Source organism: Metschnikowia bicuspidata, assembly GCF_001664035.1.
Source record: "Metschnikowia bicuspidata var. bicuspidata NRRL YB-4993 chromosome Unknown METBIscaffold_2, whole genome shotgun sequence".
Taxonomy (NCBI): domain Eukaryota; kingdom Fungi; phylum Ascomycota; class Pichiomycetes; order Serinales; family Metschnikowiaceae; genus Metschnikowia; species Metschnikowia bicuspidata.
This window is the reverse complement of record NW_017387732.1, coordinates 1,383,595-1,405,904: the sequence shown is the minus strand read 5'-3', so window position 1 is coordinate 1,405,904 and position 22,310 is coordinate 1,383,595. Positions and strand designations below refer to the sequence as shown.

The following is a 22,310-nucleotide window of genomic DNA, read 5'->3' as shown; positions in this document are numbered from 1 at the left end:
AAACCCATCCTGTCTTTTGCGTGCCCTCCCATGCATTTATAAGATGCGCGTCCAAACGTGAGATCTTTCAGATCGCGGACACCAGCGCATTGACATCCTTAACAATCATTTCCGACAAATCCACACACATTCTGCTGTGCGGCAGCTAAAATCCCTTCATTTATTTTCTCTGTCGATAGCTTAGTTCCTGTTTCATGACACGTGTTTTTGGTGCACCTGGTAAGGCGCTTGTGGCTGGGGGATATTTGGTCCTTGACCCAGAATACAATTCTTACGTGACTGCTCTTTCCAGCAGAATGCATGCTCGGATTCAACTGGACCCTGTGACAGATACTTACTCTAAAATTACGGTCAGCTCTCCTCAATTCAATGGGTTTTGGGAATATACGATAGCTCATGACACAGGCTTCTTCAAGACAAAAACTAGAATTGGTGGCAGGAATCCTTTTATAGAAGAGACTGTCAAGGTTTTGCTTGCATATGTCGAGCCACAGAAGCTTTTTAACTTCCAAATCACGTTGTTTTCCGACCCTGGATTCCATACACAAGATGACACTGAACAGCGCTACTCGGATAACTCCAAGAAGATGTTTCTCTACCACAAGAAGCCAATTGAGCAAGTCTCAAAGACAGGTATGGGTCTGTCTGCGGGTCTTGTTTCGGTTGTTTCTGCCGCTTTGCTAGCCACGTTTTTGGCCAAGCCTGCTTCAGATATCATTCACATCATTCATAACGTGTCCCAAATAGCACATTGTGGGGCTCAAGGTAAGATAGGATCGGGCTTTGATGTGGCGGCCGCAGTCTATGGCTCCATTATCTACAGAAGATTTTCGCCCATGGTCATTAGTGAGATACTTGACCAGCAATTTTCCAGTGAGTACTGCGCGTCTATCAAGAAAATAGTGAACACTGAATGGGATTTTGTCCATTCTAGCTGTTCTCTTCCCCCAGGTCTTCGTTTGATTATGGGTGATGTAAATGGCGGCTCAGAAACTCCGAGACTAGTGTCGCAAGTTTTGAATTGGAGGAATAAAGATGAGGATAGTGTTTCAGTTTACGAAACTTTGAACTTGGCAAACTGTAGATTCATGGCAGAGCTACAGAAGTTGAATGAGTTTTCGAGTCAGAATCCTTCAAAGTACAAGCAAGAATTGGAGGCTGGTACACTATTCATGAATCTTTCCAATTGTATTGCCGCGATTAGAGAGGGCTTGCAGTTGCTTACGTCAAAATCAGGGGCTGATATCGAACCGCCGGAGCAAAAGCATTTGCTTGATAAATGCGAAGAGCTTCCAGGCTGTTTGGGTGGTGTGGTCCCTGGCGCAGGGGGCTATGATGCTATTTGCCTACTTGTGGACTCCTCGCAGGTAGCAAATTTGAAACAAACGACAAGACTAGATGAAAGTTTCGCCTCTGTCACGTGGTTAGAGTTGACTGAAGAATCGCAAGGCATTGTTGAGGAGTTAGCTGAGGATTATTTCGGTTTATAAGAGATTCTTTGGTCATGACCGAATTCAGCAACAATGATTTGCTCTCCCTCACAGGTTTGGATTTGAGTCACAATATTTGCTTTATTGAAGCCAATTCTTGTCGCAAGGATAGAAGAAACACTCGTTACCATCGTAGGTTCCGATTGGTACCGCTTCTTGGTACGAACACACTTCTATTTAGTATGACCGAATCTCCGGGGCTTTAGATATGGAGGGAGCAGATACAATCATCTCAATCAAATGAAAATGCAAATAGTTAAAAAGCAAAAGGCTATCGCATCGAATATTTAACTTACGCGGGCAGGCTAAGTTTGATACAAAGCTTGCTGTTGAAGAACCTACATGAGTTCACAATTAGATACCATACTTCAAAACTTCAAAAAACTGAGCAAGTTATTATAATTGGGCATTTCGAGTGTTTTTTTTTCTCGTTTAAAGGGGTTCTGTGCGTCTATTGTTCTATGATTTGGAGACATTGGATCTGACTGTTTGCCCAGCAAAACGCGGAAAGTTGCTCGGGGGCAACTTGTTCTCCCAGTTTCGTCACAACAGATTCTGAAGCATTCACTTGAACATTCCCAGATTACATATCATAATTCTTCATAACAAGCTACAAGTTTCACCTCATTCATTACAAAGCTATCTTCTCGGTAAAACAAATGAAGCAAAAATGTATAATAAGAAGTTTTAAGCTTTTTCGAATTATTTTCCTCCTGACTCGGGAGATTCGCACTCGATCCCCACAATAGACCCCAGGATCAGACGATATCTCTCTCCAAGAGAAAACCATCCAGAAACACACCTCAAAAAAGCCATAATTCTTTATTTTGCTAGATTTTCTAGAGAAAGCTAAAGAAATACTCGAAGAGTTCTATCTTTATAAATCAAATTGACGTTGCTGAAGCCGTGTTTCTTTAGACAAAAAGGGCGCATCCTGGACACGTGCTAGCTTTTGACAGTTAGTGAATTCTTTTTGTCTCCATTTGCCGAAGTGAAACCCAAAGAAAAGTGTTCAGCACGATTTGAACTTGCTGGTACTCCTGTATCGTCGACTGGCTAGGAGCATTTCCTAGGCAGATTGAAATCTTACAAAAGAAAATGGTTGAGAACAATACAGCGCTAGAGAACACCTCTTCCTTATTCACCATGGTAGAGAGTCCATTGGAGATAAAGAATATTCATCAAGCACGCGACACATCAGCGAAAGCCATTCAATTTCAGAAGGATCATCAAAAAGACTGGGTACATGGTATTCCGAGCACTCGTTCACTTATCACATATACATCCCTTTCCAGTTCAGAAAGAGGCTCGGGAAATGAGGCTTACCTAGTTCCCGGCTTAACTTTCTCAGACATTGGCTTAACCGAAAATACGAGACATTCATCCTTGGATCCCACGAACGACCCAGATATTCAGGATCCGCTGGATAAGACAGGTGGCACGCTTCAGAGTGACGACTTCGAGTCTCCGTTTTCTGGCTTACTTCATGTGCCCTCTTTTTCTTTCACGCGGCCTGAGAATGTTAAGCCACATACTGATGTCAGTCAGTATATTCATCAGTCTCATTTCGAGGTGGGAGAGGTGACATATTTCTTTGGAGGTTTACAATCTGATCCCTTGAGAGCATTGAAGAATCTAGGAATACCCCGTTCGACAGATCCTTCGCTTATCTCTGTGCATTTTCCATGTGACATGCCACCATACGTCAACAAAGAAGTGCTCATGTCACCGTTCATTGTTCGTAACCCGTGTTTCTTTCTTTTCAATCCAACAAGAAGTACAGTACACGACTACTCCAAACCCTGCTCGGATGATTTTGAACCAGGCCATGTTTGTGATATGAAAGGGACTCAGATCTCTGACTTCCAGGTCTTTTTCTGTGGAGGCTTCAAGATAGACGTGGAAAAGGTCGAATTTAGCAAAAGTGTTGGTAGGTGGATCATTGAAAAGAGCATCTCAACAAACGACGATGCTTTCATACTAGATGTTCGCAAATTATCTTTCACCAAGATTTCCCTTATAACAAGACTGGAACTAAAATATTCTGGACGAATTGGTGCAGCAATATGTTCGAACTTTTCGACTGAAAGACCGGGTCACAAAGCTAGTCAATTCGGCTCTCATCCTCAGTCATTAACAGACTCAAATTATTGTACCTCGGGATGCAATTCTACAAGGTTTGATTCGCAGCAGACGGCATCGCTGTCGTTTCCATTGTCTCCCTTCTCTCTGGTCTCCTTCGCTCAACCGAATGTATCACATTCATATGAGGAGCAGAAGTTGGATTGTCAAACCTCTGCTGACTCATTTTCGTCTAGGTACTCGACAACGCCTCAGATGTCATTTGATACCAAGAGTTTCGAGGAATCGTCCCATCACAAAATGTCTGGTGAGAGTAGTTTTGCAGGGCATACTACGTCGCCTGTCACGCATTCCGACATGATCGATGATGAATCTGATGTTCTACAAAAAAGGGATTCAGGTGAATCATCTATCACAAGCCACAAAGCACTGAATATTACTGATGATACCCAGCTAGATAGTAGACATGTTCGACTTGATTTGAAGCAAGAACACAAATTACCAGATGCATTACTTTCATCCAGTTACAGAGTTCCGTCTATGATAGCAAAATCTAGCCGATTTTTCCACAGGAGCCTGTCGAAGCAATCATCAAAAGTTAATCATCAAAATGTTCATCGTTCATCAACTCATGCCAAGCAGCACAGAATAATGGCTCCTTTGACTACACATGATATCAATTCTGCAACGAAACCCGAATCTTTTAAGTCTCCGATTACGGCAGCTGACAAAAATGATATGGATCATATCGATTCCTGTCGGTCATCCAAACACAAATCAAAACATCAACATCATATGAATGGGAATGGAAATCTAAAGGGCAAGAAGCCGGCGCGGGCAACCGACACATTACTGCTTAGTGACGAACATACAGACAATTCTCATAAGGCAAAAAAGGATAAATTTATTATCTTCAATCCTGAAATGCAAAAGAATGATCAGAAGCCCGGTATTTCCTCAATCTGCGTCTATTTGTTTGGTGGATTCTTTCTCGAGGTCAAGTCTGATGGGCGCCGCGGTTTCACAGCTACGAACGAGCTACTCAAGTTGGAATTGATCCTCAATGACAATCAGGCCTCTGACTTTCATCGTGAGGCCTTGATTGATACTATACATCCTCGCAATGATACTATTCCAGGTCCGAGAGGCTATTTCGCACATATATTGACGTCGGCAAATCTTTCAAATGAGGTGTGCAATATTTTTGGGCCAGAACGCAGAACACAATTAAATTACGATCAAATTGACCCGTCTATGCCCGTGAACAATTCTGATGCCTTCTCTGATAGTGATGGGTCAATCCAAACAGATGAACTGGACCTGAGCTGTGAAAGAGATGATAGTATACATTTAATTATTCACGGGGGTGTGGATAGTGATCATCAGGTCTTTGGAGATTGCTTCTACTTCAATTTTGATAAAGAATGTTGGGTGTCGCTAGACACATATGCATTTGATTACTACGAAATACCAAAAAAACCTTTTGAAGACGAGGACAGCGAGAAACTTCAACTAGATGCTCAAGTTGAAAACCCCAAGCTAGTTGAAGCCGAGCTACGCTGTTGTCATCATAAAGCCATGGTTTATTGGGAAGGTGATAAGGAATATGTGGCATTTGTTGGGGGATTTAACAATGACTTCTTAAGACATTATGATCGCGTGCCGTATGAGAGTCTGAAGTTTGATGTGTCACGCTTGGCAAAATTGCTGGTCTCTTCTGTGAACCCCAATTTACTTCGAATACCAGTGTTAAATCTCCGATCTCAAGTCTGGAAATTCAAGCGATATTTTTATGATCTCACCGAACTGGCCAAACCTGGATTCATGGAATTGCTAAAGCACGACTGCATGAGAAACTCGAATTTAGCCATCAATGGTGGAGGTATACTGATTATTGGAAAGCAGTTAACGATCTGCCACGGTCTCGTTCAATTTGTTCCTCAGAAGGCCTCAGACTTTGAGACGATTCAACGGCTTCTAGAAAATTCTTCAATTCTCATGGGCGGCCATTTTCATCTAACTTTCCCAGGTATGTAACACACTATGTGTCAAGCCTTTTTTAGCTACGCGCACAATTTGGTTGCTCGCTAAACCCGTGCACTCTCGAAGAAAACTTTTCAATAAATGGATGCTGCTTAGACGGTGGTTGGCTATTAAGAGCAATATTCTTAGAATCTAACACAAACACAAAATGTTCGGTTTAGGTGGATCTCCACAAATTTCATCCCAACAGAAAATCCAGGCTGCTGAGGCTGAATTGGATATGGTTACTGGCATGTTCAACTCCTTGGTAGAGCAATGTCATGCCAAGTGCATCAACAAATCATATGCCGAGGGAGATGTGAACAAGCAAGAAGCTCTTTGCTTAGACAGATGCGTTTCGAAGTACTTTGAGACGAACGTTCAAGTTGGTGAGAACATGCAAAAGTTGGGCCAATCCGGCCAATTCATGGGCAGATAAAGAGTATAAGAAGCATCCTTGGTATATAGTAACAATGAATAGACCTCATTGGCGTCAATTTTTCTAGAGGCTCGACCATTCCATTCTCATTAGAAGGTAAATAATGCAATGTAAGACAGTTGACCACATGCTATGACATTCTGATTATGACATGTCCTATACTATTTACATTTTCGCAGCGTTTGTCTTCTTGCCCGCGTCTTGAAGTATTGACAGATATCAGAAAATCCCAAACGCCCGGCCAGCTCTCAATTTGAACCCTTCCCATGAGTTAATCTTCGGGCGAGCGTCCACGAAAACGCCACCATTTTCTCCACCACTGTAAAAGTCAATGACGTAAGGCACTGATACCCCACAGCGGTCAACCAACCAGTCGTGCCTGTCAAAAGGCTTTTCTTGACCCAATACAGCCATTTTGAACCATGCACGTGGGGTAAGCTTTTTCAGGTCACCTTTGAAACTTGTCAAAGAAACTCCGCCGCATTTTTCTTTTGCCTCTTGTATGTGCGCTCTCTCCCAATTTAGAATATGTTTCCATGCAAGTTCATTGACTTGATTGTGGATAGGGACAACGGTGTTCATATCTTCGGTTTGGGGGGACCAGTTTTTCCGCTTCATGGCCTCATAAAATTGTTTTTGTGAAGGATAAATCCAGTTAGAACGATTGTCTGTTCTGGGGATGGAACTTATCTCTCGTTCCGTAGGCAAGTTAGTGGAAGAGGTGTATTTGGGGTCATTCTTAATTGTCTCAGACGTGCACCCAGAATCAAGCTCTACAGCTTCAGAGGCTGCCTGTGTTGAAACAGAGATGTTTCCTACCCAATTTTGTCTTGTACTGTGGTCAACTGGACATTTCGGCTGTTCCACGGCTCCTCGCGGCTCTGCTGATTGCGTCCCGTCAGTAGTCACCAGTTTGGAATTCATAGCACTCAACCATGTTGCTCGTTTTTCATGATCTACAGGGCATTTGTCTTCTGATGACATGCTTATCAGATTGATTTAATTAGTTTAAATTTTTCTAAGTCTGTTCCGATCGTACATCTTCGTCGCAACAAGCTGTCATACACTTTTTTCGTGTCGATGCACGGGTGCGCGCTGGAGACAGCTGAATAGCCTTGCCATCAGATCAGAGATCATGTCAACTATGACCTTGTTATTTTTGACAGGGCGACAGTTCTCCATTCCTCTGGTTTTCTTTTCCAACTTAGTAAATTTTCTTCTTCTCGTCAATGGATAACTCACCGGCACCGGCATTGACAATGATCAAAAGACCACCCACAATTGACAAAGTTTGAAAAAATTCATATTTCAAGAAGTCTCTGTTTGCGTTGTGAGACAGGTACTTCCAAAACTGATTGACGAACAAGTTGTAGATAAACAATTCTGAAGTCAATACGAATGCAGCAAGCTTAGTTTTGAAGCCAATAACGATCGAGACACACGCGACAAGGCCACATAAGATGACGAATACTCTTGTGAAAGACCAGTTGGCAGAGAACACGAATCCCAAGAACAAGAAAATCATCAAAAACCTACCTGCCAACAAAAAATACTTCTTGTTGTCTTGGTTATTAAGCATTGGTAAACCTGGCATAGTCAATGATCTCTTATCCCTCACAAGAGAATCAGAGTAAGCCAAAATCAAACCGCCAATCACAGACAAATTTCTCAAAATAAACTGGCTATCAAACATTAAACCATAAAAAATACCCTGAAAAAAGACAACTGAGCACAATGTGATTGTTGCGAAGGTTGTTCTCTTTCTCAATACCAAACAAGTAGATCCGATCAACATCATGACGATATTCACTGCGAGGAAAAGGACAGTAAGCCAGTTCCAAATCTTACGATAAACGTGCAAGTAGTAAACCTGCTCACTCCACTGAGTGAAAATTCTAATTGTGTCTTCGTAGAATGTAGCCACAATGAACAATCGGCCTATCGCTGGGACGTACGGCTTGATTGGGGAAAATTTCTCAAAAACATCCTCAAACCGCTTAGAAAAAGCGGAAGCTTTTTCTAATCCACTTAGTTGTGACAGCATTGGCCCAGTTGATGAAGTTTGAGGAGTTTGCTGGTGGAACTGATTGGGAAATCCACCATTGACAAAATTGTTGTTGCCAAAATTATTGTTGAACTGATTTGGCCCTCTATATGACATTATTGAAGATGAGCTTATCTTTTCTTAGATTCTGTAATCCTTCCAAGCCTTACTAAGCAACGATCAATTAGAGATGTTTTGAAAGTTTGAAACGTGGACAAACGATGAACAGTTCGACCCTCAGAGTTTAATCTCTAGATATTAGGACTAGAAGCTATTGTCAAGATCCGTACTAAAGCTTTCACGTGAATTGACTTAGAGCGATACAAGTGCCGTGCAAAAAAGATCGTCTAGAAATTCCGAAGCGAGCTTACATGTGAACACCTCACAACTGACCACGAACACCAAAATGACCCAAGATTGTGTGCAGGGCGTCAAGGTCGTGTTCTCTCTAATAGTCAAGTTAGCCAGAGCAGGATGTAAGAGGGAGGTAAACCGTTCCGAAGTTTGTGCCTCTTCTAATTATCTACTTGTGAATTTCGGCTTTTTCGCCATTCTATGATTGTGCATATACTGTATTTCCAAAAAATGTTAGAATAAAGACATGTAAAGACTGTATGATCGCGAAAATTATCCTGTAGTCACAAATTAGATCGGATGTATCCATGTCGAACATTCACGCAATCAACTGGTAGGATAAACATAGTGGGTAGCATTTTGGTCTGAGCCTTGTGGCTAGGTCTGTCACTTCATTTGTTTCGTGCATTTCAGGTTGGAAAAATTTATGGAGCTTATTGGTTCACATTTAGTTTTCCACGGGACAGTTCTTTTTTTTTTTTTCAAACACAAAAAATTTCCCTCGCTCCAAGATGTCAAACATGATATTTGAAGCATTGACGTAAAAGATATATCTAGCGAACCTATATGCACTCAAATCGTAGTATGGAACATTTGGTGACCTCTCGTTGGAATATAAGTTACTCAGCTGGATCTTTGTTCGGCATCTTGCAGGCTTAAATTCTTCCCAGAACAAAAAGACAAGCTTCCAGTATATGCATGATTATCAGCCACAAATTTTTAGTTGCAGACTTGTACAATTGAACCAAAGAGCTGCTCTTGCCCTTCTTTCGAGGTGAATATAGACTCGAAGAAAACTAATAGTGTTTGGTCTTCGGCTTTCAGATCAGCAACTTCTCAGAAGTGTAGTATGATCGTCTCGTCACTTCGAACTGTGGTCTTGGATAAATTTCCAGAAAGTACTTTGAGTCAAGGATGTGGATCAAAATCTTTTCAAAAAGCTAGCTCTCTTTGACCACCCAAAATTACTTCCTCCAGCAACAGTGACATGCTCGCCCCAGGGACCTTCCCCTTTTCTGTTGAATTCATCCGGTTGAACGAACTTTTTTTTTGGTAGATTCATCTATTTGAAGGAGCAGAACTACAACTTATACATAGAAAAAAAACCTTTAAACAGCTCCCAGTTACATACCATGTCGAAATTCGGCCCGCCCCCTTCCGAATTACAAAATTATGAAATTTTTATATAGCACCCATATACGTTTAAATCATTCAATAAAAGGAACTTTTTTTTAAAATCATATTAAAGCCTACAGTTCAGGTTTTGCAAAACTGCCATCACTCGATCAGATATGATTTCTGAAAATCTCGTCCATGTTTCAACTGTATAAAGGCCATACTTTGGTGTAATCATCTGGTCAAAAACAAAACCATAAAACAATGATATAAAAGCCTCTTATCAGCTCCCCAATATGTACCTAGTGTCGAAGCTCCGCCCGTCCTTTCCATTTACCACAGTCTCGACGGTCCTCCAGGCGCAGATCTGTCTACGTATTAGGCAGTAACTTTTTGTTCTGGTTTTTTTTTTTTTTGGTAGATTCATCTGATTAAAGGGGCAAAACTATATAACGAATATATATAAAAATCCTAGAAAAAGTACGTCTAGATCTCTGTATCTAGAAGACTAGTTTTTTATGCACGCGACTGATGGATGTGCACAGTATGACTCTTGACAAACTTTTCCAAGGCTTCTGTGATTTATAGAAACGTACTGTGCGTCGGTAATGATCAATCCTGCTTCTGATTTTCGCAGGTAAGATGCGGTGGCTCAATGGTAGAGCTTTTGATTCCAAATCAAAAGGTTGCAGGTTCGATTCCTGTCCGTGTCACTCCTTTTTGAGAATCCTGGCAGAGATCAGTCTTTTGATTTTAGCATGTTTCTATTTCTTTTTGGAAATTTTGCCAAATACTATCCGGGTATACTAATTCTTCTAAAAAAAAAACAGCATTTATAGTAGTCAAAAGCTTGATGTCATCTCCGAAGATAACCTTTCATTTACTGTTCAAAGTACCACCAATGAGACCATTTCAGCAAGATCAAGAGGCTTTTTGTCTATTAACATATATGTCTAGGATGTGAGCTTAGACAGCCTCATAAGCCCATGTCCACGTACCTCATTATCCATTAATTCTCGTATCCTGTGGCCTCCGGCAATCGCGACTCCCATGACAGACTCCAATTTATCCAACGGCATCTTATCCTCTAAAAGCAACATTGCCAATTTTTCACTTTTTCCAACTACCCCGATCGTAAGGCAGCTCATGTCATTTTCCTCGAGATTATTTAGGTCCAACAATGGGGTTTGATCATGGATCCCAACACTCACAGCCGAAACATAGTCATACATCGCTATACCCGCATCAATTAGAGCTAGTGTGATGGCGTTGGTCATAGCAGAAAAAAGACCTCCGTCCTGTGTCAAAACTTGAACATTAACCTCGATGACTGTTTTTGGATATAAACTAGACATTATACTCTGTTCAAACGTTCTTTCTAAGGTAGTCTTTAACTCGAGTATTCTTTTCTCATTTTTATTTCTTTTCTTGCGCTGCAATGTAGAGAAGCTTGCAATATTCAAGTTTATTTCAATGGTAGCTTGTGTTTGGTTCAACTGTGACCTCAAAGGAGGTTCCATAGGTCCCTGAATCATACACATAACTTTCGTGTTGCCTTGTTCAACGTAAGATGAGCCGTCCGACGAATTTGGATGAGTGTTGATTTTGCACTCAAATCTTCGTAACTCGTTCCATCTTCTTCCATCGATACGTAAGCCTTCGGGAGAGTATAATTCCATACGAGACATTTTACACTTGACCTTGTATGCTTGTGTCCTGAAGATCTTCTCTCATCTCGCGAGCATATCCCACTCACGTGACTACATATCTCGTGCACGTTGTCTATATATATAGTCATGCTTAAAAAAATACTTTTACGGACCACAAGCTTAGCGTTTGGTATTGTTCTCTTCCTAAGGTATTCATGAAAGTCATTTTTCATTGTAATCTGCTCTGAATATATATTTTTGGGTTCCAGTGGATGAAACTAAGTACATCGGAAATACTCTCAGGTCTATCACACACATCCGCGGCGCCTCGAGAAAGTATTACTAAAAACAACATTATCACCCCTGGTACATAATCCGGAATAGCTAATTAAATTACTTTTGGTTCCTATATGTACTCGATAAACTGGCCCAAGACCCAGCAATTTGTGAGATAAAAAAATACAGAGCTGCAGAACAAACCCATAGTAAATGTACTCTCGCCCAAGAATTCTAACTTGTAAGCATAGAATAGCCAGCAGGCCTGAGAAAATGACCACATCACGATCATAATTGAAGACCTTTTGAGGTTTAACGGGGACGATAGTTTTGAATTAGCAAGAAATTGAGGTAAGAAGATCAAAAACCAGATGAAGTATTGGGAAGTTATTACCTTGTTGAGCAAAACAAACGCAAAAGTCTGTACAAAAAGACAGGCAATGATATCTTTCTGAGCTAGTAAAAGCGGCAATATTATAGCGCTCAAAAATAGTTGCGGTAAAAATGCAACCTTTTCAATATGGCCACTGACCTGTCCCAACCAGCTCCAACAATTCATTTCTGTCAAACTCACGACATCAGGATATGCTGATTTGTAATACAACATCACATTATACAAAGAAAAGTTGTGACGATGATCTAATCTGGTAAAATGGTAAATGTATGAATGGTATATGAATTCATACCCGTAAATATAGTACATCACAACATTCCACGCGGTTAGTGAAATCAAAGTGTGCACAAGAAACTTGACATTGATACTGTTAAGCCATTTCAAGACTGGAACATTTCGAAATAGGGGAAATGGCGGGCTTTTTGTAGCCAAATTTAACATGAGGCCTGGAAGATAGATTATTGGATATATCTTGAAGTGAATTGACAACCCGAGCCAAAAGGCGGCCTCGACGTACCTTTCGTTGAGATACAAATCCACAGAAAGCATTATAAAGAAGGTGAGTATGCTTTCAGACGAGCCTCGTGTACTGATAGTAACTACCATTGGGTTTAAAAGCCATATTGACAGGAAGATGAGTTTCTTCCGATGTGATATTTTTGAATGCGCTAGATTTCTTGAAATTAAAATCCCGGTAAGAATATCACATAACATGAAAAGAAACTTTCCAAAGTGAGCAAAAATCCCTCCCCATGAGTTGGGGACAAGCATCCAAGCCAAAAGAGGCGTGTATCTATATGTCTCTCTTTTGTAGGGCGATAACCCATCATAGACGTATCGAGCAGCGTCACTGAAAACCAAGTAGTCAATATCGGTATACTTCACCAAAAAGTTGTTATCTTGGTACAAGCCAAACAAGAAAAAGCCAACTCGAAGAAGTGTAGCAGTCACGAATAAATGCTTCAGTGTGAGTTGCATCATCTTTTTTGAGAATTGATATTTTAAACACACCTATATGTTTGTTGTAACTTGTGGAAATATTTGAGGACCAAGAACAGGCTTATTATTGATGGCGTCGGCCAGCGCTGTATTTGGCCAATAATAATGAAGAACCCAATATGGAAACTAGGTACGATAGAGAACGGGATGATTCTGAGCGTGACGCGCCCGAATGTCATTAGACAACGCGAGTGCGAGTCGGACGCACTATACATTTATCGTGCGCCTGACCACAAACCACATGGTTAATCAAAATTGATTTTCATCCAGATAAAGCTCAAGTCTAAAGATGAGCAATTCTCTTTCTTGGCTATTTTGAAAAGAAAAAAAAGACCACCCCCACAAAAAGCCCAGTGAATACATTACTTAGGCGATTCAGCGGGCGCATTGCGAGACACGGTCTGCACGTACTGAGATGACATTCTCACCCATGAGCTCGCCGCCAAATAACTGTGAGGACGACAACACGAGCTTTTCAGACCTGAGCTAAAATAAATAATCATTATGGCTGATCCACAGGAAAGGGTTTATGCTGAATTCTCCACTTTCGACTGGAGCTCTTTTACCGAGTTTAAGGAAGGTCTTGGTGAAATCTTGCAGGGCCACTTAGAATCCTTGCAAGAGCGAGACCCATCTGTAAAGACCATACCTGCAGCAGAGAAACAACAATTGACGGACCAAGCTAAATCTTTTTTTTTCTGTTCTTCCACGGGCCACATTCTTAACCTAGATGATTACTATGCGTGGAAAAGAAATAACGGAGGGAAAATCACACTCTTAGAAGAGAGTAGCAAAGAGGAGGATGTCTCTGACGATAAGGATTCTTCTGAGGCCCCATATTCCTCCAATTATCAGGAGCTTGTGGATCTTATTGTGTCGGGTAAACCTGTCCCTGGTATCAAAGAGATTCCTGATACCGTGTTGTCGGATAAAAGCTCTGAGCCTAAGGCGGAGAAAAGGGTCAAACCATGGGAAAAGTGCGCAGCTGCTAACAAACCTAACGTGCTGGATATGACAACAAGTTAGATATACTACTCACGGATTTTGCCAATAAGAGTTTTTCTGGTTACTGTACAGATGGATCTCTATATAATTTTATGAATGTAGTGAGGAAAGATGACGAAATTATGCCAAGAGCTGTTGCAAAAGTCAATGCAAAAATCTCATGACTGCTTCAAATGCAGCCAATGCAGCTGCGTTTGCAGGAAATGAACGTAAGATGGATGGGCCAAATCCGCGGGTAAACCCTGCCAACCCTCTTTCTTTGTAGATATATCGAACTGCATCCATGTAACGTGGAAATCTTTTCTCAGCTTGAATAGGGCTGTCTGTCATGATCACTTGCTTGACCACATCGGTTGGGTACGCAAAAATCCAGAAAACTGTAGCAGAAAGACCTCCGGCCCAGAAGTTAATGGATGGCGTCGACATCTTGGTATTTGTTGTGAACCAGTTGGTGAGAATTTCATATGAGCCCCACCAGAAAATGAAATTAGTTCGAAAGATCATAGTGGGGATGAGACCAGTGTACCAGGTGAGAGGGGAGATTTTCCACAACTTTCTCGCTACGTCGATAGGGCCGCTGTAATTGCTTGACTTGGCATCATATTGCACCTGGAGACGAGCTTTGAACTGCTCTATGGGTGCCGCCACAAGCGACACAGTCCATCCACTTCCCAATCCAGCAACGATATGACCAAACAAGGGGAGTTTTTTTTCATCAGAGTAGATGTTTTCCTTCAATAGACGTCGATAGAGATGTAAAGAGCCGAGCATAACGGAATCCATGAGGACCCACCCCGCCAATGGAGGAGTAAACCCCTTATAAAATCCACGAACACCCTCTGCTTTGAATGTACTCATGACACAATCAACCGGACCTTTGAATCTGCCCTCGGAGGTCTGTAGACGGACTTTCACCGTATCGAACGGGTGGCCCACTGCATTTTTTGTGACTCCGGAAAACATGCCAGCGACAAAACCCAAATACCCGGGCGGAGCTTTGTCTCCCTCTTTCATTGTTGGGCAATTTTTTGAAGAACAAATGAAATACTATGAGGTGTTCAGTGATTAAAAGTGTTTAGTGCATCTCGACTCCATGTTGGAGAAATGTCTGCTCCGGAACCGGCGGTGTGCAGCGGAACAGCGCAGCGCCAGCACAAAGGACGAGGAATTGATGACATCTCCTTGGGAAAACCTCTACAAAGTTCAGCCATGGACTATATTTTTGATCTATTTGTGGTTTCCAAGAATACTCAAGCCGAAAGAGCTTATTGAAATTTAGAATTAGTATTTTTCAGATAATTAATTGCATCTCAAGAGAAACTGCGGTTCAATATTGGAAAAAATCATTAATATGAGACTTTACGCATGAGCTTGGGATTCTCGGTATAAATAGATTCTAAGGCCTTTTAAGACTTCAATTGCGTGAGATAAATCTTTATCTCTCGGACCCTCAAAGACCTATTAATTCCGTATGTATATTTATTATTTGCGGCAACTTATTTCCAAATTTAGTCTTGAGCCTATGTCTTTCCGCACGGTTACCCCAGAAAAAGCCCGTACAGCTCTATCGGCTTTGATAATCACAAGTCTTGCGCAAGGCTGATCTCTTTCAGTACTCACTGGTTGGAACATGAGCGAACCAACCATCAAATCGGAGCCAGTCATCAAACAAGAGCCAGGTGTTGGGGCTCCTAGTCCGAACAGAATCCTGACATCTGCTGCTCTGGCAAGCAATGGAGGCAGCTCATCACCTTCCTCGGAGTGGAATGTCATCCCTCTCAAAGCATGTACTACCGAGGAACTACAAGACACACGGCACCATATTCTCAAATTCCACACCAAGCAAGACGTCGATGTGATGAAGAATTTTAATAAACCAGTACGAATGCACAGAAAAGATCCTCAAAACATTCAGTTTCAACTTTCTCGTAAAGAGATGGATCGCAGACGCCGCGAGAAAGTTGCGGCCAAAGCTGCTGCTGACGCTGAGTTAGACTTAGAAAATGAAGAAAACAACCCAAATCATCTCAACGGCAAAGCTTCTGACTCACATGGGAATGGACAACAATCTGCTGACATGTCCCAAGTCGCTCCGGATGGGGGCGCACGTCGACACCGCAGGAATTTGTTCAAAAGGAAAACTAAACAAGTTCACATGATGGATGAAACTAAGCGTAAGCTCAGATACGAGGAATACTATCCATGGGTTATTGAAGACTACACTGGTGACAATGTTTTTGTTGGAAGTTATGAGGCAGGATCTACGGAATCTACTCATGTCTTGTTTGTATTTGACAAAAACTGTTTCAAAATGGTACCTGCCGAAAAAGTTTACAAATTCACTCCAAGAAACAAGTATGCCACCTTGACTCTTGAAGAAGCTGAAGCCAGAATGGAAAAAAATCTGTCCGCTCCCCGATGGCTTATGAAGCACATGGACGAGGGGAGCGAAAGATCCGACATGCGGTTCAGAAGAGGGGGTGCTGAAGCTGGTTCCTCTTCAAATCTGCAAACAAGGCTCAACAGAATGCGTACAGTGCAGGGCGGAATCCAGGATAGAGATTCTGACCATGACGACTTGGACTTTGAAGAAGAATTTGCTGATGATGAAGAGGCCCCAATCATGGACGGGGATGAGGAAGAAAACAAACTACTGGAGAAGAAGATCAAGAAAGAAATGCTCAAAGCTGCTCACTTTGACGGTCAGCTGGATGGTGGAGACGACAGCGACGACCTCAATGATTTGTTTGAGGTTGAGAAATCAAGGAAGGTTGATAAAGAAGGAAAAAAATTGAAAAAAGTTTTGAACAAAACTGAAGGGGCAGTCTATGAAAGTGATAATGAAGAGTCAAATCCGTATGTCTCTCAGTCAGATTTGGAGAGCAATGATGATTCAGAACCTGAAGCAAACATCAAGACAGAGCCCGTCGACGGTGAACTAGGCCGAGAAGAGCCCAGAGCACGTACAGTGTACATTTCCAGAATCAATAATTCTACGATTGTGATAAATGCAACGAAAGACTTTTTGCGCCAGTTCCCGCATGGTGAGTGGAACCCAAATGCGAAAAAGAGGCTACAGAGTTTTGAGAGCCCTTCTCCCACCAAGAAAATAAAGTGTGAAGAGTCATCACCTTTGGTTCCTGGATTAGTGCCATCAAACTCTTCTGATCTAGGATACTCAGGACTAAACGGTGAACTTGTGACAACACTGGAAGTTTTGGACATAGTGAGGCAAAATCCCCTCACGACTAAAGAGTTACTCCTAAACTTGAGAAGCAGGATTGGAACTCATAAGGATAACAAAACGCGTATCATACAAATCGTGAAGCAAAATCTCAGATTGGCGGACGGAAAGCTACAACTTAAGGAGTAATAGAACAATTGGAAAGCAATAGTGCGTTTGTAAGTAAGGGGCGATAAAATCTTCTGCACAAAAAGAAAAACAAATTTGAAGCAAAAAGCAATGGCGAACAAGTTTCACCAAGAATTCTGAAACCAAGACATGGATAGTTACGTCTTGACCGTATATCATCGTTTGTCATCTTAATCTCAAACAAATGCAAAACTCTGTAGAGAGCCAAGTTCGATCTGTATTATTTCAATTATTACGAACTATAAAATTTCGACAATTTGATCTTCATCTTCATCACTTTCATCCACGTTTTCTCTTGTCACTTCTTCGTCTCTCATCAATAACTGCACTAATCTGTCACACAAGGCAGTCACATCCTCCGAGTCAGAGACCTTGTGTAGTTCGCGGATCAAGGCATAGACCGACTTTGCTCGCAAGTATTCCCTTATTTCTTTTGATGTACTTAACAACAAGAGTGACTCCAAGTGAGTATTTAAAATTGTTTCGACTGGTTCTCTCGTTTTATCAGAGGGCAATAATTGCAACTCATCGGGCAAGTTAAACATGTCGTCCTCATCTAATTCTTCTGGCCCAGCAAGGGGCAAAAGAATATATGGTAGCAAATTAATACCTTCATCAGTAATCAATGTTCCATGTGAATCGATATCGAATAAAGAGTTCTTGATTGTCGAAGCAACACCTTCGCGACGAATTTTAGAGTCATATTTCTCAGTGAAAACCAAGAGCTTAGAGATGGGGACTACCTCATCATAAGACTGCTCTGTGATGAAATAGGCACGGCCCATTTTTAAGCGAGAAATATCCGAAAAAAAGTACGCCAAGTAATCGTAGTTGGCGTATTTGTTCAAACTCCTGTCGAATCCCTTAACAAAACAGTCCATAAGACAGTCCATTGCCTTTGTCAGTTTGAAAAACTTGTTCTCCTCATCAGTATGCTTGACTTCAATCTCGAAGATCGATGTAATCAGATCATTTTTAGCCAAATTTGCGAGTAAAATAGACATCAAATCGGCGTTGATGTTTGTAGGCCTGATTATAGCTGACACCAAAAAACTCAAGTAGTCCTTGTCTTTTATGATGAGTTCACGTACCGTAGAGTCATCACACAAATTTGCAAGGATAGTGACGGACTGACTGACTGACGTTTTACCTGTGTCACGCGACAACTTCTTCAAGTCCTTGATGGCTTCATAGTTATTATATGCGAAAACCTTTTGTTGTGGTCCTTGGGAATAGCCTACTAAATTGTCAAGTGCTATTTGAACCACCGCAGGTTGCGGAGAATGCAAAAACTCCACCAACTCTTCTAGTTCAGTTGGCATATCACTGGAGGAAAAAATGAGTAATCTTCTATTCATCCATTTTTTCTTCCCGTTTGCAATGTTGCCAACTTGTGCAGTCTCGCCGTTGTGCAACTTTGGTGCGAGACCTTTGCTGCAGGCTTGCTATAGAGATGATTTTTAAGTAAACAAATTTGTACCTTGAATATTTCATATAATTTTCTGACAAGGAGGGCATGCCATATGATCGCTTCTTGATAAACTGTGGCCGGAGTAGGGGTTCAACATGCTTGTGTACTTACTGTGATGCAGGCGTATCTATTTTGGACTCATCCAACTGATCCACGACTTGCAAATAATAGTAATAAAATGCAATGATTTGCAAGTGGCTATCGAATTCAAGCTTTTCATCCACTGAATGAACGTTGGAACCCAACATAGATGTACCTGGTACATACCTGAAGATATTTTTTGTCAAATTCCAATACGATTTAGTATCCGTGTTTCCTGTGCCTATGTAAGGCGCAAAAATGTAAGTTTCATTGGAAGTAGGTGATAACAAATCTTCATACAAATACCTTAAAGAGCCACCAAAAACTTCCCAAACGCCATCTCCAACTGGTGTTAAAGGGGCGGGTTCCAACGGCTCATCCGTGGTGTAGCTGAAAAACCCATTCTCAGTTTTATTCAACACTGTTTCGCCGTCACAGATGAGTCCCAAACCAAAATCGACAGCAAAGTTTTGCACTTGGGAGATAATTTTTTGTCTTGTAGATGCCACCGAATCCTCTAAGGCGATTCTGTGATTGATTAAAACTGACACGTGTTCCGGAAGCGCATTTGATTTAATACCTCCATGAACAACATCGACAGCCTGAGATGTTCTGACGAGGAATTTAGTACTTGAATCACGAGATAAGTACTCTAGTAAGTCTTTATTCGCATTCTTGTTCAAGTGAGCTTTCAAAATAGTTTTTCGGAGCGTAGGACCAATAGATTGCGAATTCTCAGCAACACACTGCATTTCGTTTAGAACAGGATTAGCATTAGATAAAATGCTTTCAAACTCCTTATCCTCAATCAAACTAATAACTTTTGACAAGAGTCCAATTGAAGTATGCTCGGGGGGAATAGACGAATGTCCTCCAGGAGTATAAAGTTCGAGGATTGAGTTTAAGTGACCCTTTTCGCTAATTGCGGGTAAAATGTATTTATTGCCTTCCACTTCAACGTATCCAGAATTTCCCTCGTCAATTATTTGGAAGAATGAGGCTGGTCCGTATCTTGTGAGCAAATGCTTTGATATCTTTTCAGCTCCAGTACCCGCTGCCTCTTCATCATAACCAAACGACAAAATGATTGTTCTCTGCGGAAAAAAATGACCTTCAGCGAGTAGGAGTTCGATTGTTTCCATAATGCCAACAAGTAGGTTCTTGCAATCCAGAACACCACGGCCATACACATATTGCCCATCGTACGCACCCTCAAATGGGGGAAATGTCCACTGATCGATTGTCTCTGGCTGAACGGGAACTACGTCATAATGAGCCATCAACATTATAGGCTTCTTTGAAGTATTGCTTCCCTCCCATGTATAAACGAGACCTAGTCTATTGATTTTCTCGAGCTTCAAATGTTCATGTACCAATGGAAAAGCATTCTCCAAATAGATTTGGAAATCTTCGAAGGGAACCCATTCCTCCTCTAGTTGAGCAGATATGTTCGACAAGCTTGTGTAATCAGGAAGAACCATGCCATCGTAGATCTGAGTGGGAACTTGGACTGCCTTTTGCAATCTATTCAAAGTATTATGCCTGAAATTTTCGTCGTTGAGAATACTTTTGAGGGTATTATTACTATAGATGTAGGCAGTGGGATTGAACTTTTTCACAATTGGGCAAAGGGAGTCAGCATCATCCATGCTTTTTACTAAGGATATCGACCATTTCAAGTTCATAGGGGCACTAAAATGTGACAAAAGGTTCCACCAGATAATGCCAATTAGCAGTAGAAACATGCACGCGAATCTTAATCTCTTTGATGAATACCTCAGCAGCTGAGTGCCTACAGGCAATTTCACTGAATCTTCATACATCATACTTTTGAAAGAAAATTCGGCATGCGCAATCTCTTGCAATCGCGAAATTGTGTGCTATATATAAGGGGATGCGAGGAGGTTATCTAAAAGTGCAATAGCAAACATATTATTCACTTGGAAATGCGCATGCGTCAAAATTAATTATATTACGATGCGAGTGTAGATTTTTAATTTCAATGGCCTAGTTTATTTTGATAAGAAATATGGAAATCAAAGGATTTGAGCAAAACTTGAGAGTCCGTCTATGCATCCTGCAACTACCGGACGAATCTAGAACATAGAAAACCATTGCAATTGATCAGCAAGGGTCTTTTCTTTCGCGTACTTAACGACTGGATCTTCGATGTCACCTTTGATGGAGAAGCCATGGGAGACACCTGAAAACAACGTGAGCTGATATCTAGCTTTGATCTCGGCCAACTTCGCCTCAGTTTGCTGTCTGAGTTCAGTCGTGAAAATGGGGTCTATTTCTGCAGCAGAAATAACAAGCGGTTTCTTGATTGCCGCGACTTCGTCAATGGTCACAAATGAAGGGTGCGCAATGGCACCAGCTGTTGCCAATCCTTCCTCCGCTAAGTGCTGAACGGTGAATTTAGCGCCAAAACAGTATCCAACTACACCAATAAATGAAGAGATTCCAACGTCTTTACGAAGGGCTTTTAAGAATTCATCAACAATGGGACGAGTGATTTCATTAGTGTGCTTCAGAAGCCATGATGGGAAGTCGACAGAAGAGTCGGAGATTGGATCACCTTTCAAGATATCTGGAATATATACCTTGTACCCTGCCTTGGCAAACTGATCTGCAACCAACAATGTGTTGTTCAATTTATGACCATACACGTCTGTCAAGATTACAATAACTCTTGAGTCAGAATGCTCAGATCCGGAAACATACGTATCCAATCCATAGATGGTTTCATGATTGCCTGAGGGCGTACCTTCATGAAAGCTTGCAACAGCACAGCATTTTCCTGGAGGGTTTGAAGCCATTGTGAAAAACAAGATTTGTTGGGATGAACTGGTGGCGGGTAGCGAGAAGCGATCACGTAAGCACGTTTGAAATCACAGTTGTTATCACGTGACTGAAACTCAATATTTGACACTTGATGGTAGGCACCTGCAGAACATCATATGAGCCCTGTCCTGGCTACGGAATATGACGTACGCTTATGTTTTTGAAGTCGTAATCTTGAAAAAGAACACAAAAAAGACATCTCAAAATTTCATTTTATCTTTGCATGTGAGGTAGGAGATGAACTCTGAATGAGAACAAATGTATAGTCTCCATATTTGGTCACGTCGTTTCTTGACATCGAATTCGAGGTATAGTGTGAGGGACTTCACGGGACCTATGTGTTTGTAGTCCTATATACACCTCGCTTCCTAAAATAACAAAGGGTATTACATCTGCTTTGAATATCTGATCACGTGAATAAAACGGGGAAGGCTCTGGAAGTTGGAAGATCATTATACGGGGTATTCGACATGATATCTGACGTATCTAGCACAACTGGAATGCATAAAATGCGCTTATAGAGACTACGAGTGCTAAACTGGTACAAAAGATTTTAATTTTCGAAAGCTTACGAGTATAAAAAACTGATGCGTGCGCTTGCAACAACTCAAAAAGAAAAGAATATCAGCCCATAAAAAGTGAAAAAGGTAAATAAAGTATATCTTGTCTCA

General features: G+C 41.4%; 13 protein-coding genes and 1 non-coding gene across 14 annotated transcripts; 6 read left to right on the top strand and 8 right to left on the bottom strand.

Moving 5' to 3' along the window:
• Positions 1–194: 194 nt before the first annotated feature.
• On the top strand, positions 195–1,490 carry ERG8 (phosphomevalonate kinase; the record flags this gene model as incomplete). Its single annotated transcript, XM_018858747.1, has 1 exon — positions 195–1,490. The coding sequence occupies one exon, from the start codon at positions 195–197 to the stop codon at positions 1,488–1,490; it is 1,296 nt and encodes a 431-aa protein (XP_018712752.1).
• Positions 1,491–2,636: 1,146 nt separating this feature from the next.
• METBIDRAFT_39485 (uncharacterized protein) lies at positions 2,637–5,609 on the top strand (the record flags this gene model as incomplete). Its single annotated transcript, XM_018857146.1, has 1 exon — positions 2,637–5,609. The coding sequence occupies one exon, from the start codon at positions 2,637–2,639 to the stop codon at positions 5,607–5,609; it is 2,973 nt and encodes a 990-aa protein (XP_018712751.1).
• A 154-nt stretch (positions 5,610–5,763) lies between these two features.
• TIM10 (protein transporter) lies at positions 5,764–6,033 on the top strand (the record flags this gene model as incomplete). Its single annotated transcript, XM_018857044.1, has 1 exon — positions 5,764–6,033. The coding sequence occupies one exon, from the start codon at positions 5,764–5,766 to the stop codon at positions 6,031–6,033; it is 270 nt and encodes an 89-aa protein (XP_018712750.1).
• Positions 5,931–7,127, bottom strand: CYT2 (cytochrome c1 heme lyase). The gene has a single exon (XM_018854556.1). It carries the CDS (start codon positions 7,015–7,017, stop codon positions 6,253–6,255), a length of 765 nt encoding a protein of 254 aa, XP_018712749.1. The 5' UTR covers positions 7,018–7,127; the 3' UTR covers positions 5,931–6,252.
• On the bottom strand, positions 7,057–7,906 carry ERV29 (Erv29p). Its single transcript, XM_018855798.1, has one exon. The coding sequence runs from the start codon at positions 7,826–7,828 to the stop codon at positions 7,238–7,240; it is 591 nt and encodes a 196-aa protein (XP_018712748.1). The 5' UTR covers positions 7,829–7,906; the 3' UTR covers positions 7,057–7,237.
• Positions 7,907–10,188: 2,282 nt separating this feature from the next.
• On the top strand, positions 10,189–10,260 carry METBIDRAFT_t113. The gene has a single exon. It is a non-coding gene; the product is annotated as a tRNA-Trp (tRNA).
• A 44-nt stretch (positions 10,261–10,304) lies between these two features.
• On the bottom strand, positions 10,305–11,248 carry METBIDRAFT_31182 (exosome non-catalytic core subunit). Its single transcript, XM_018855797.1, has one exon. The coding sequence runs from the start codon at positions 11,233–11,235 to the stop codon at positions 10,501–10,503; it is 735 nt and encodes a 244-aa protein (XP_018712747.1). The 5' UTR covers positions 11,236–11,248; the 3' UTR covers positions 10,305–10,500.
• Positions 11,249–11,435: 187 nt separating this feature from the next.
• On the bottom strand, positions 11,436–13,096 carry METBIDRAFT_31181 (glycosylphosphatidylinositol-alpha 1,4 mannosyltransferase I). Its single transcript, XM_018855796.1, has one exon. The coding sequence runs from the start codon at positions 12,842–12,844 to the stop codon at positions 11,603–11,605; it is 1,242 nt and encodes a 413-aa protein (XP_018712746.1). The 5' UTR covers positions 12,845–13,096; the 3' UTR covers positions 11,436–11,602.
• A 273-nt stretch (positions 13,097–13,369) lies between these two features.
• METBIDRAFT_67792 (uncharacterized protein) lies at positions 13,370–13,891 on the top strand (the record flags this gene model as incomplete). The annotated part of the gene is made up of 1 exon (XM_018858368.1): positions 13,370–13,891. One exon carries the CDS (start codon positions 13,370–13,372, stop codon positions 13,889–13,891), a length of 522 nt encoding a protein of 173 aa, XP_018712745.1.
• A 14-nt stretch (positions 13,892–13,905) lies between these two features.
• On the bottom strand, positions 13,906–14,952 carry METBIDRAFT_31180 (uncharacterized protein). The gene has a single exon (XM_018855795.1). It carries the CDS (start codon positions 14,882–14,884, stop codon positions 14,015–14,017), a length of 870 nt encoding a protein of 289 aa, XP_018712744.1. The 5' UTR covers positions 14,885–14,952; the 3' UTR covers positions 13,906–14,014.
• A 503-nt stretch (positions 14,953–15,455) lies between these two features.
• On the top strand, positions 15,456–17,455 carry TFG1 (transcription factor IIF subunit). The gene has a single exon (XM_018855794.1). The coding sequence runs from the start codon at positions 15,501–15,503 to the stop codon at positions 17,241–17,243; it is 1,743 nt and encodes a 580-aa protein (XP_018712743.1). The 5' UTR covers positions 15,456–15,500; the 3' UTR covers positions 17,244–17,455.
• A 27-nt stretch (positions 17,456–17,482) lies between these two features.
• Positions 17,483–18,565, bottom strand: HGH1 (Hgh1p; the record flags this gene model as incomplete). Its single annotated transcript, XM_018858746.1, has 1 exon — positions 17,483–18,565. The coding sequence occupies one exon, from the start codon at positions 18,563–18,565 to the stop codon at positions 17,483–17,485; it is 1,083 nt and encodes a 360-aa protein (XP_018712742.1).
• A 256-nt stretch (positions 18,566–18,821) lies between these two features.
• On the bottom strand, positions 18,822–20,444 carry METBIDRAFT_40675 (uncharacterized protein; the record flags this gene model as incomplete). The annotated part of the gene is made up of 1 exon (XM_018857300.1): positions 18,822–20,444. The coding sequence occupies one exon, from the start codon at positions 20,442–20,444 to the stop codon at positions 18,822–18,824; it is 1,623 nt and encodes a 540-aa protein (XP_018712741.1).
• Positions 20,445–20,677: 233 nt separating this feature from the next.
• On the bottom strand, positions 20,678–22,037 carry METBIDRAFT_31177 (dienelactone hydrolase). Its single transcript, XM_018855793.1, has one exon. It carries the CDS (start codon positions 21,612–21,614, stop codon positions 20,892–20,894), a length of 723 nt encoding a protein of 240 aa, XP_018712740.1. The 5' UTR covers positions 21,615–22,037; the 3' UTR covers positions 20,678–20,891.
• Between the last annotated feature and the right edge of the window lie 273 nt (positions 22,038–22,310).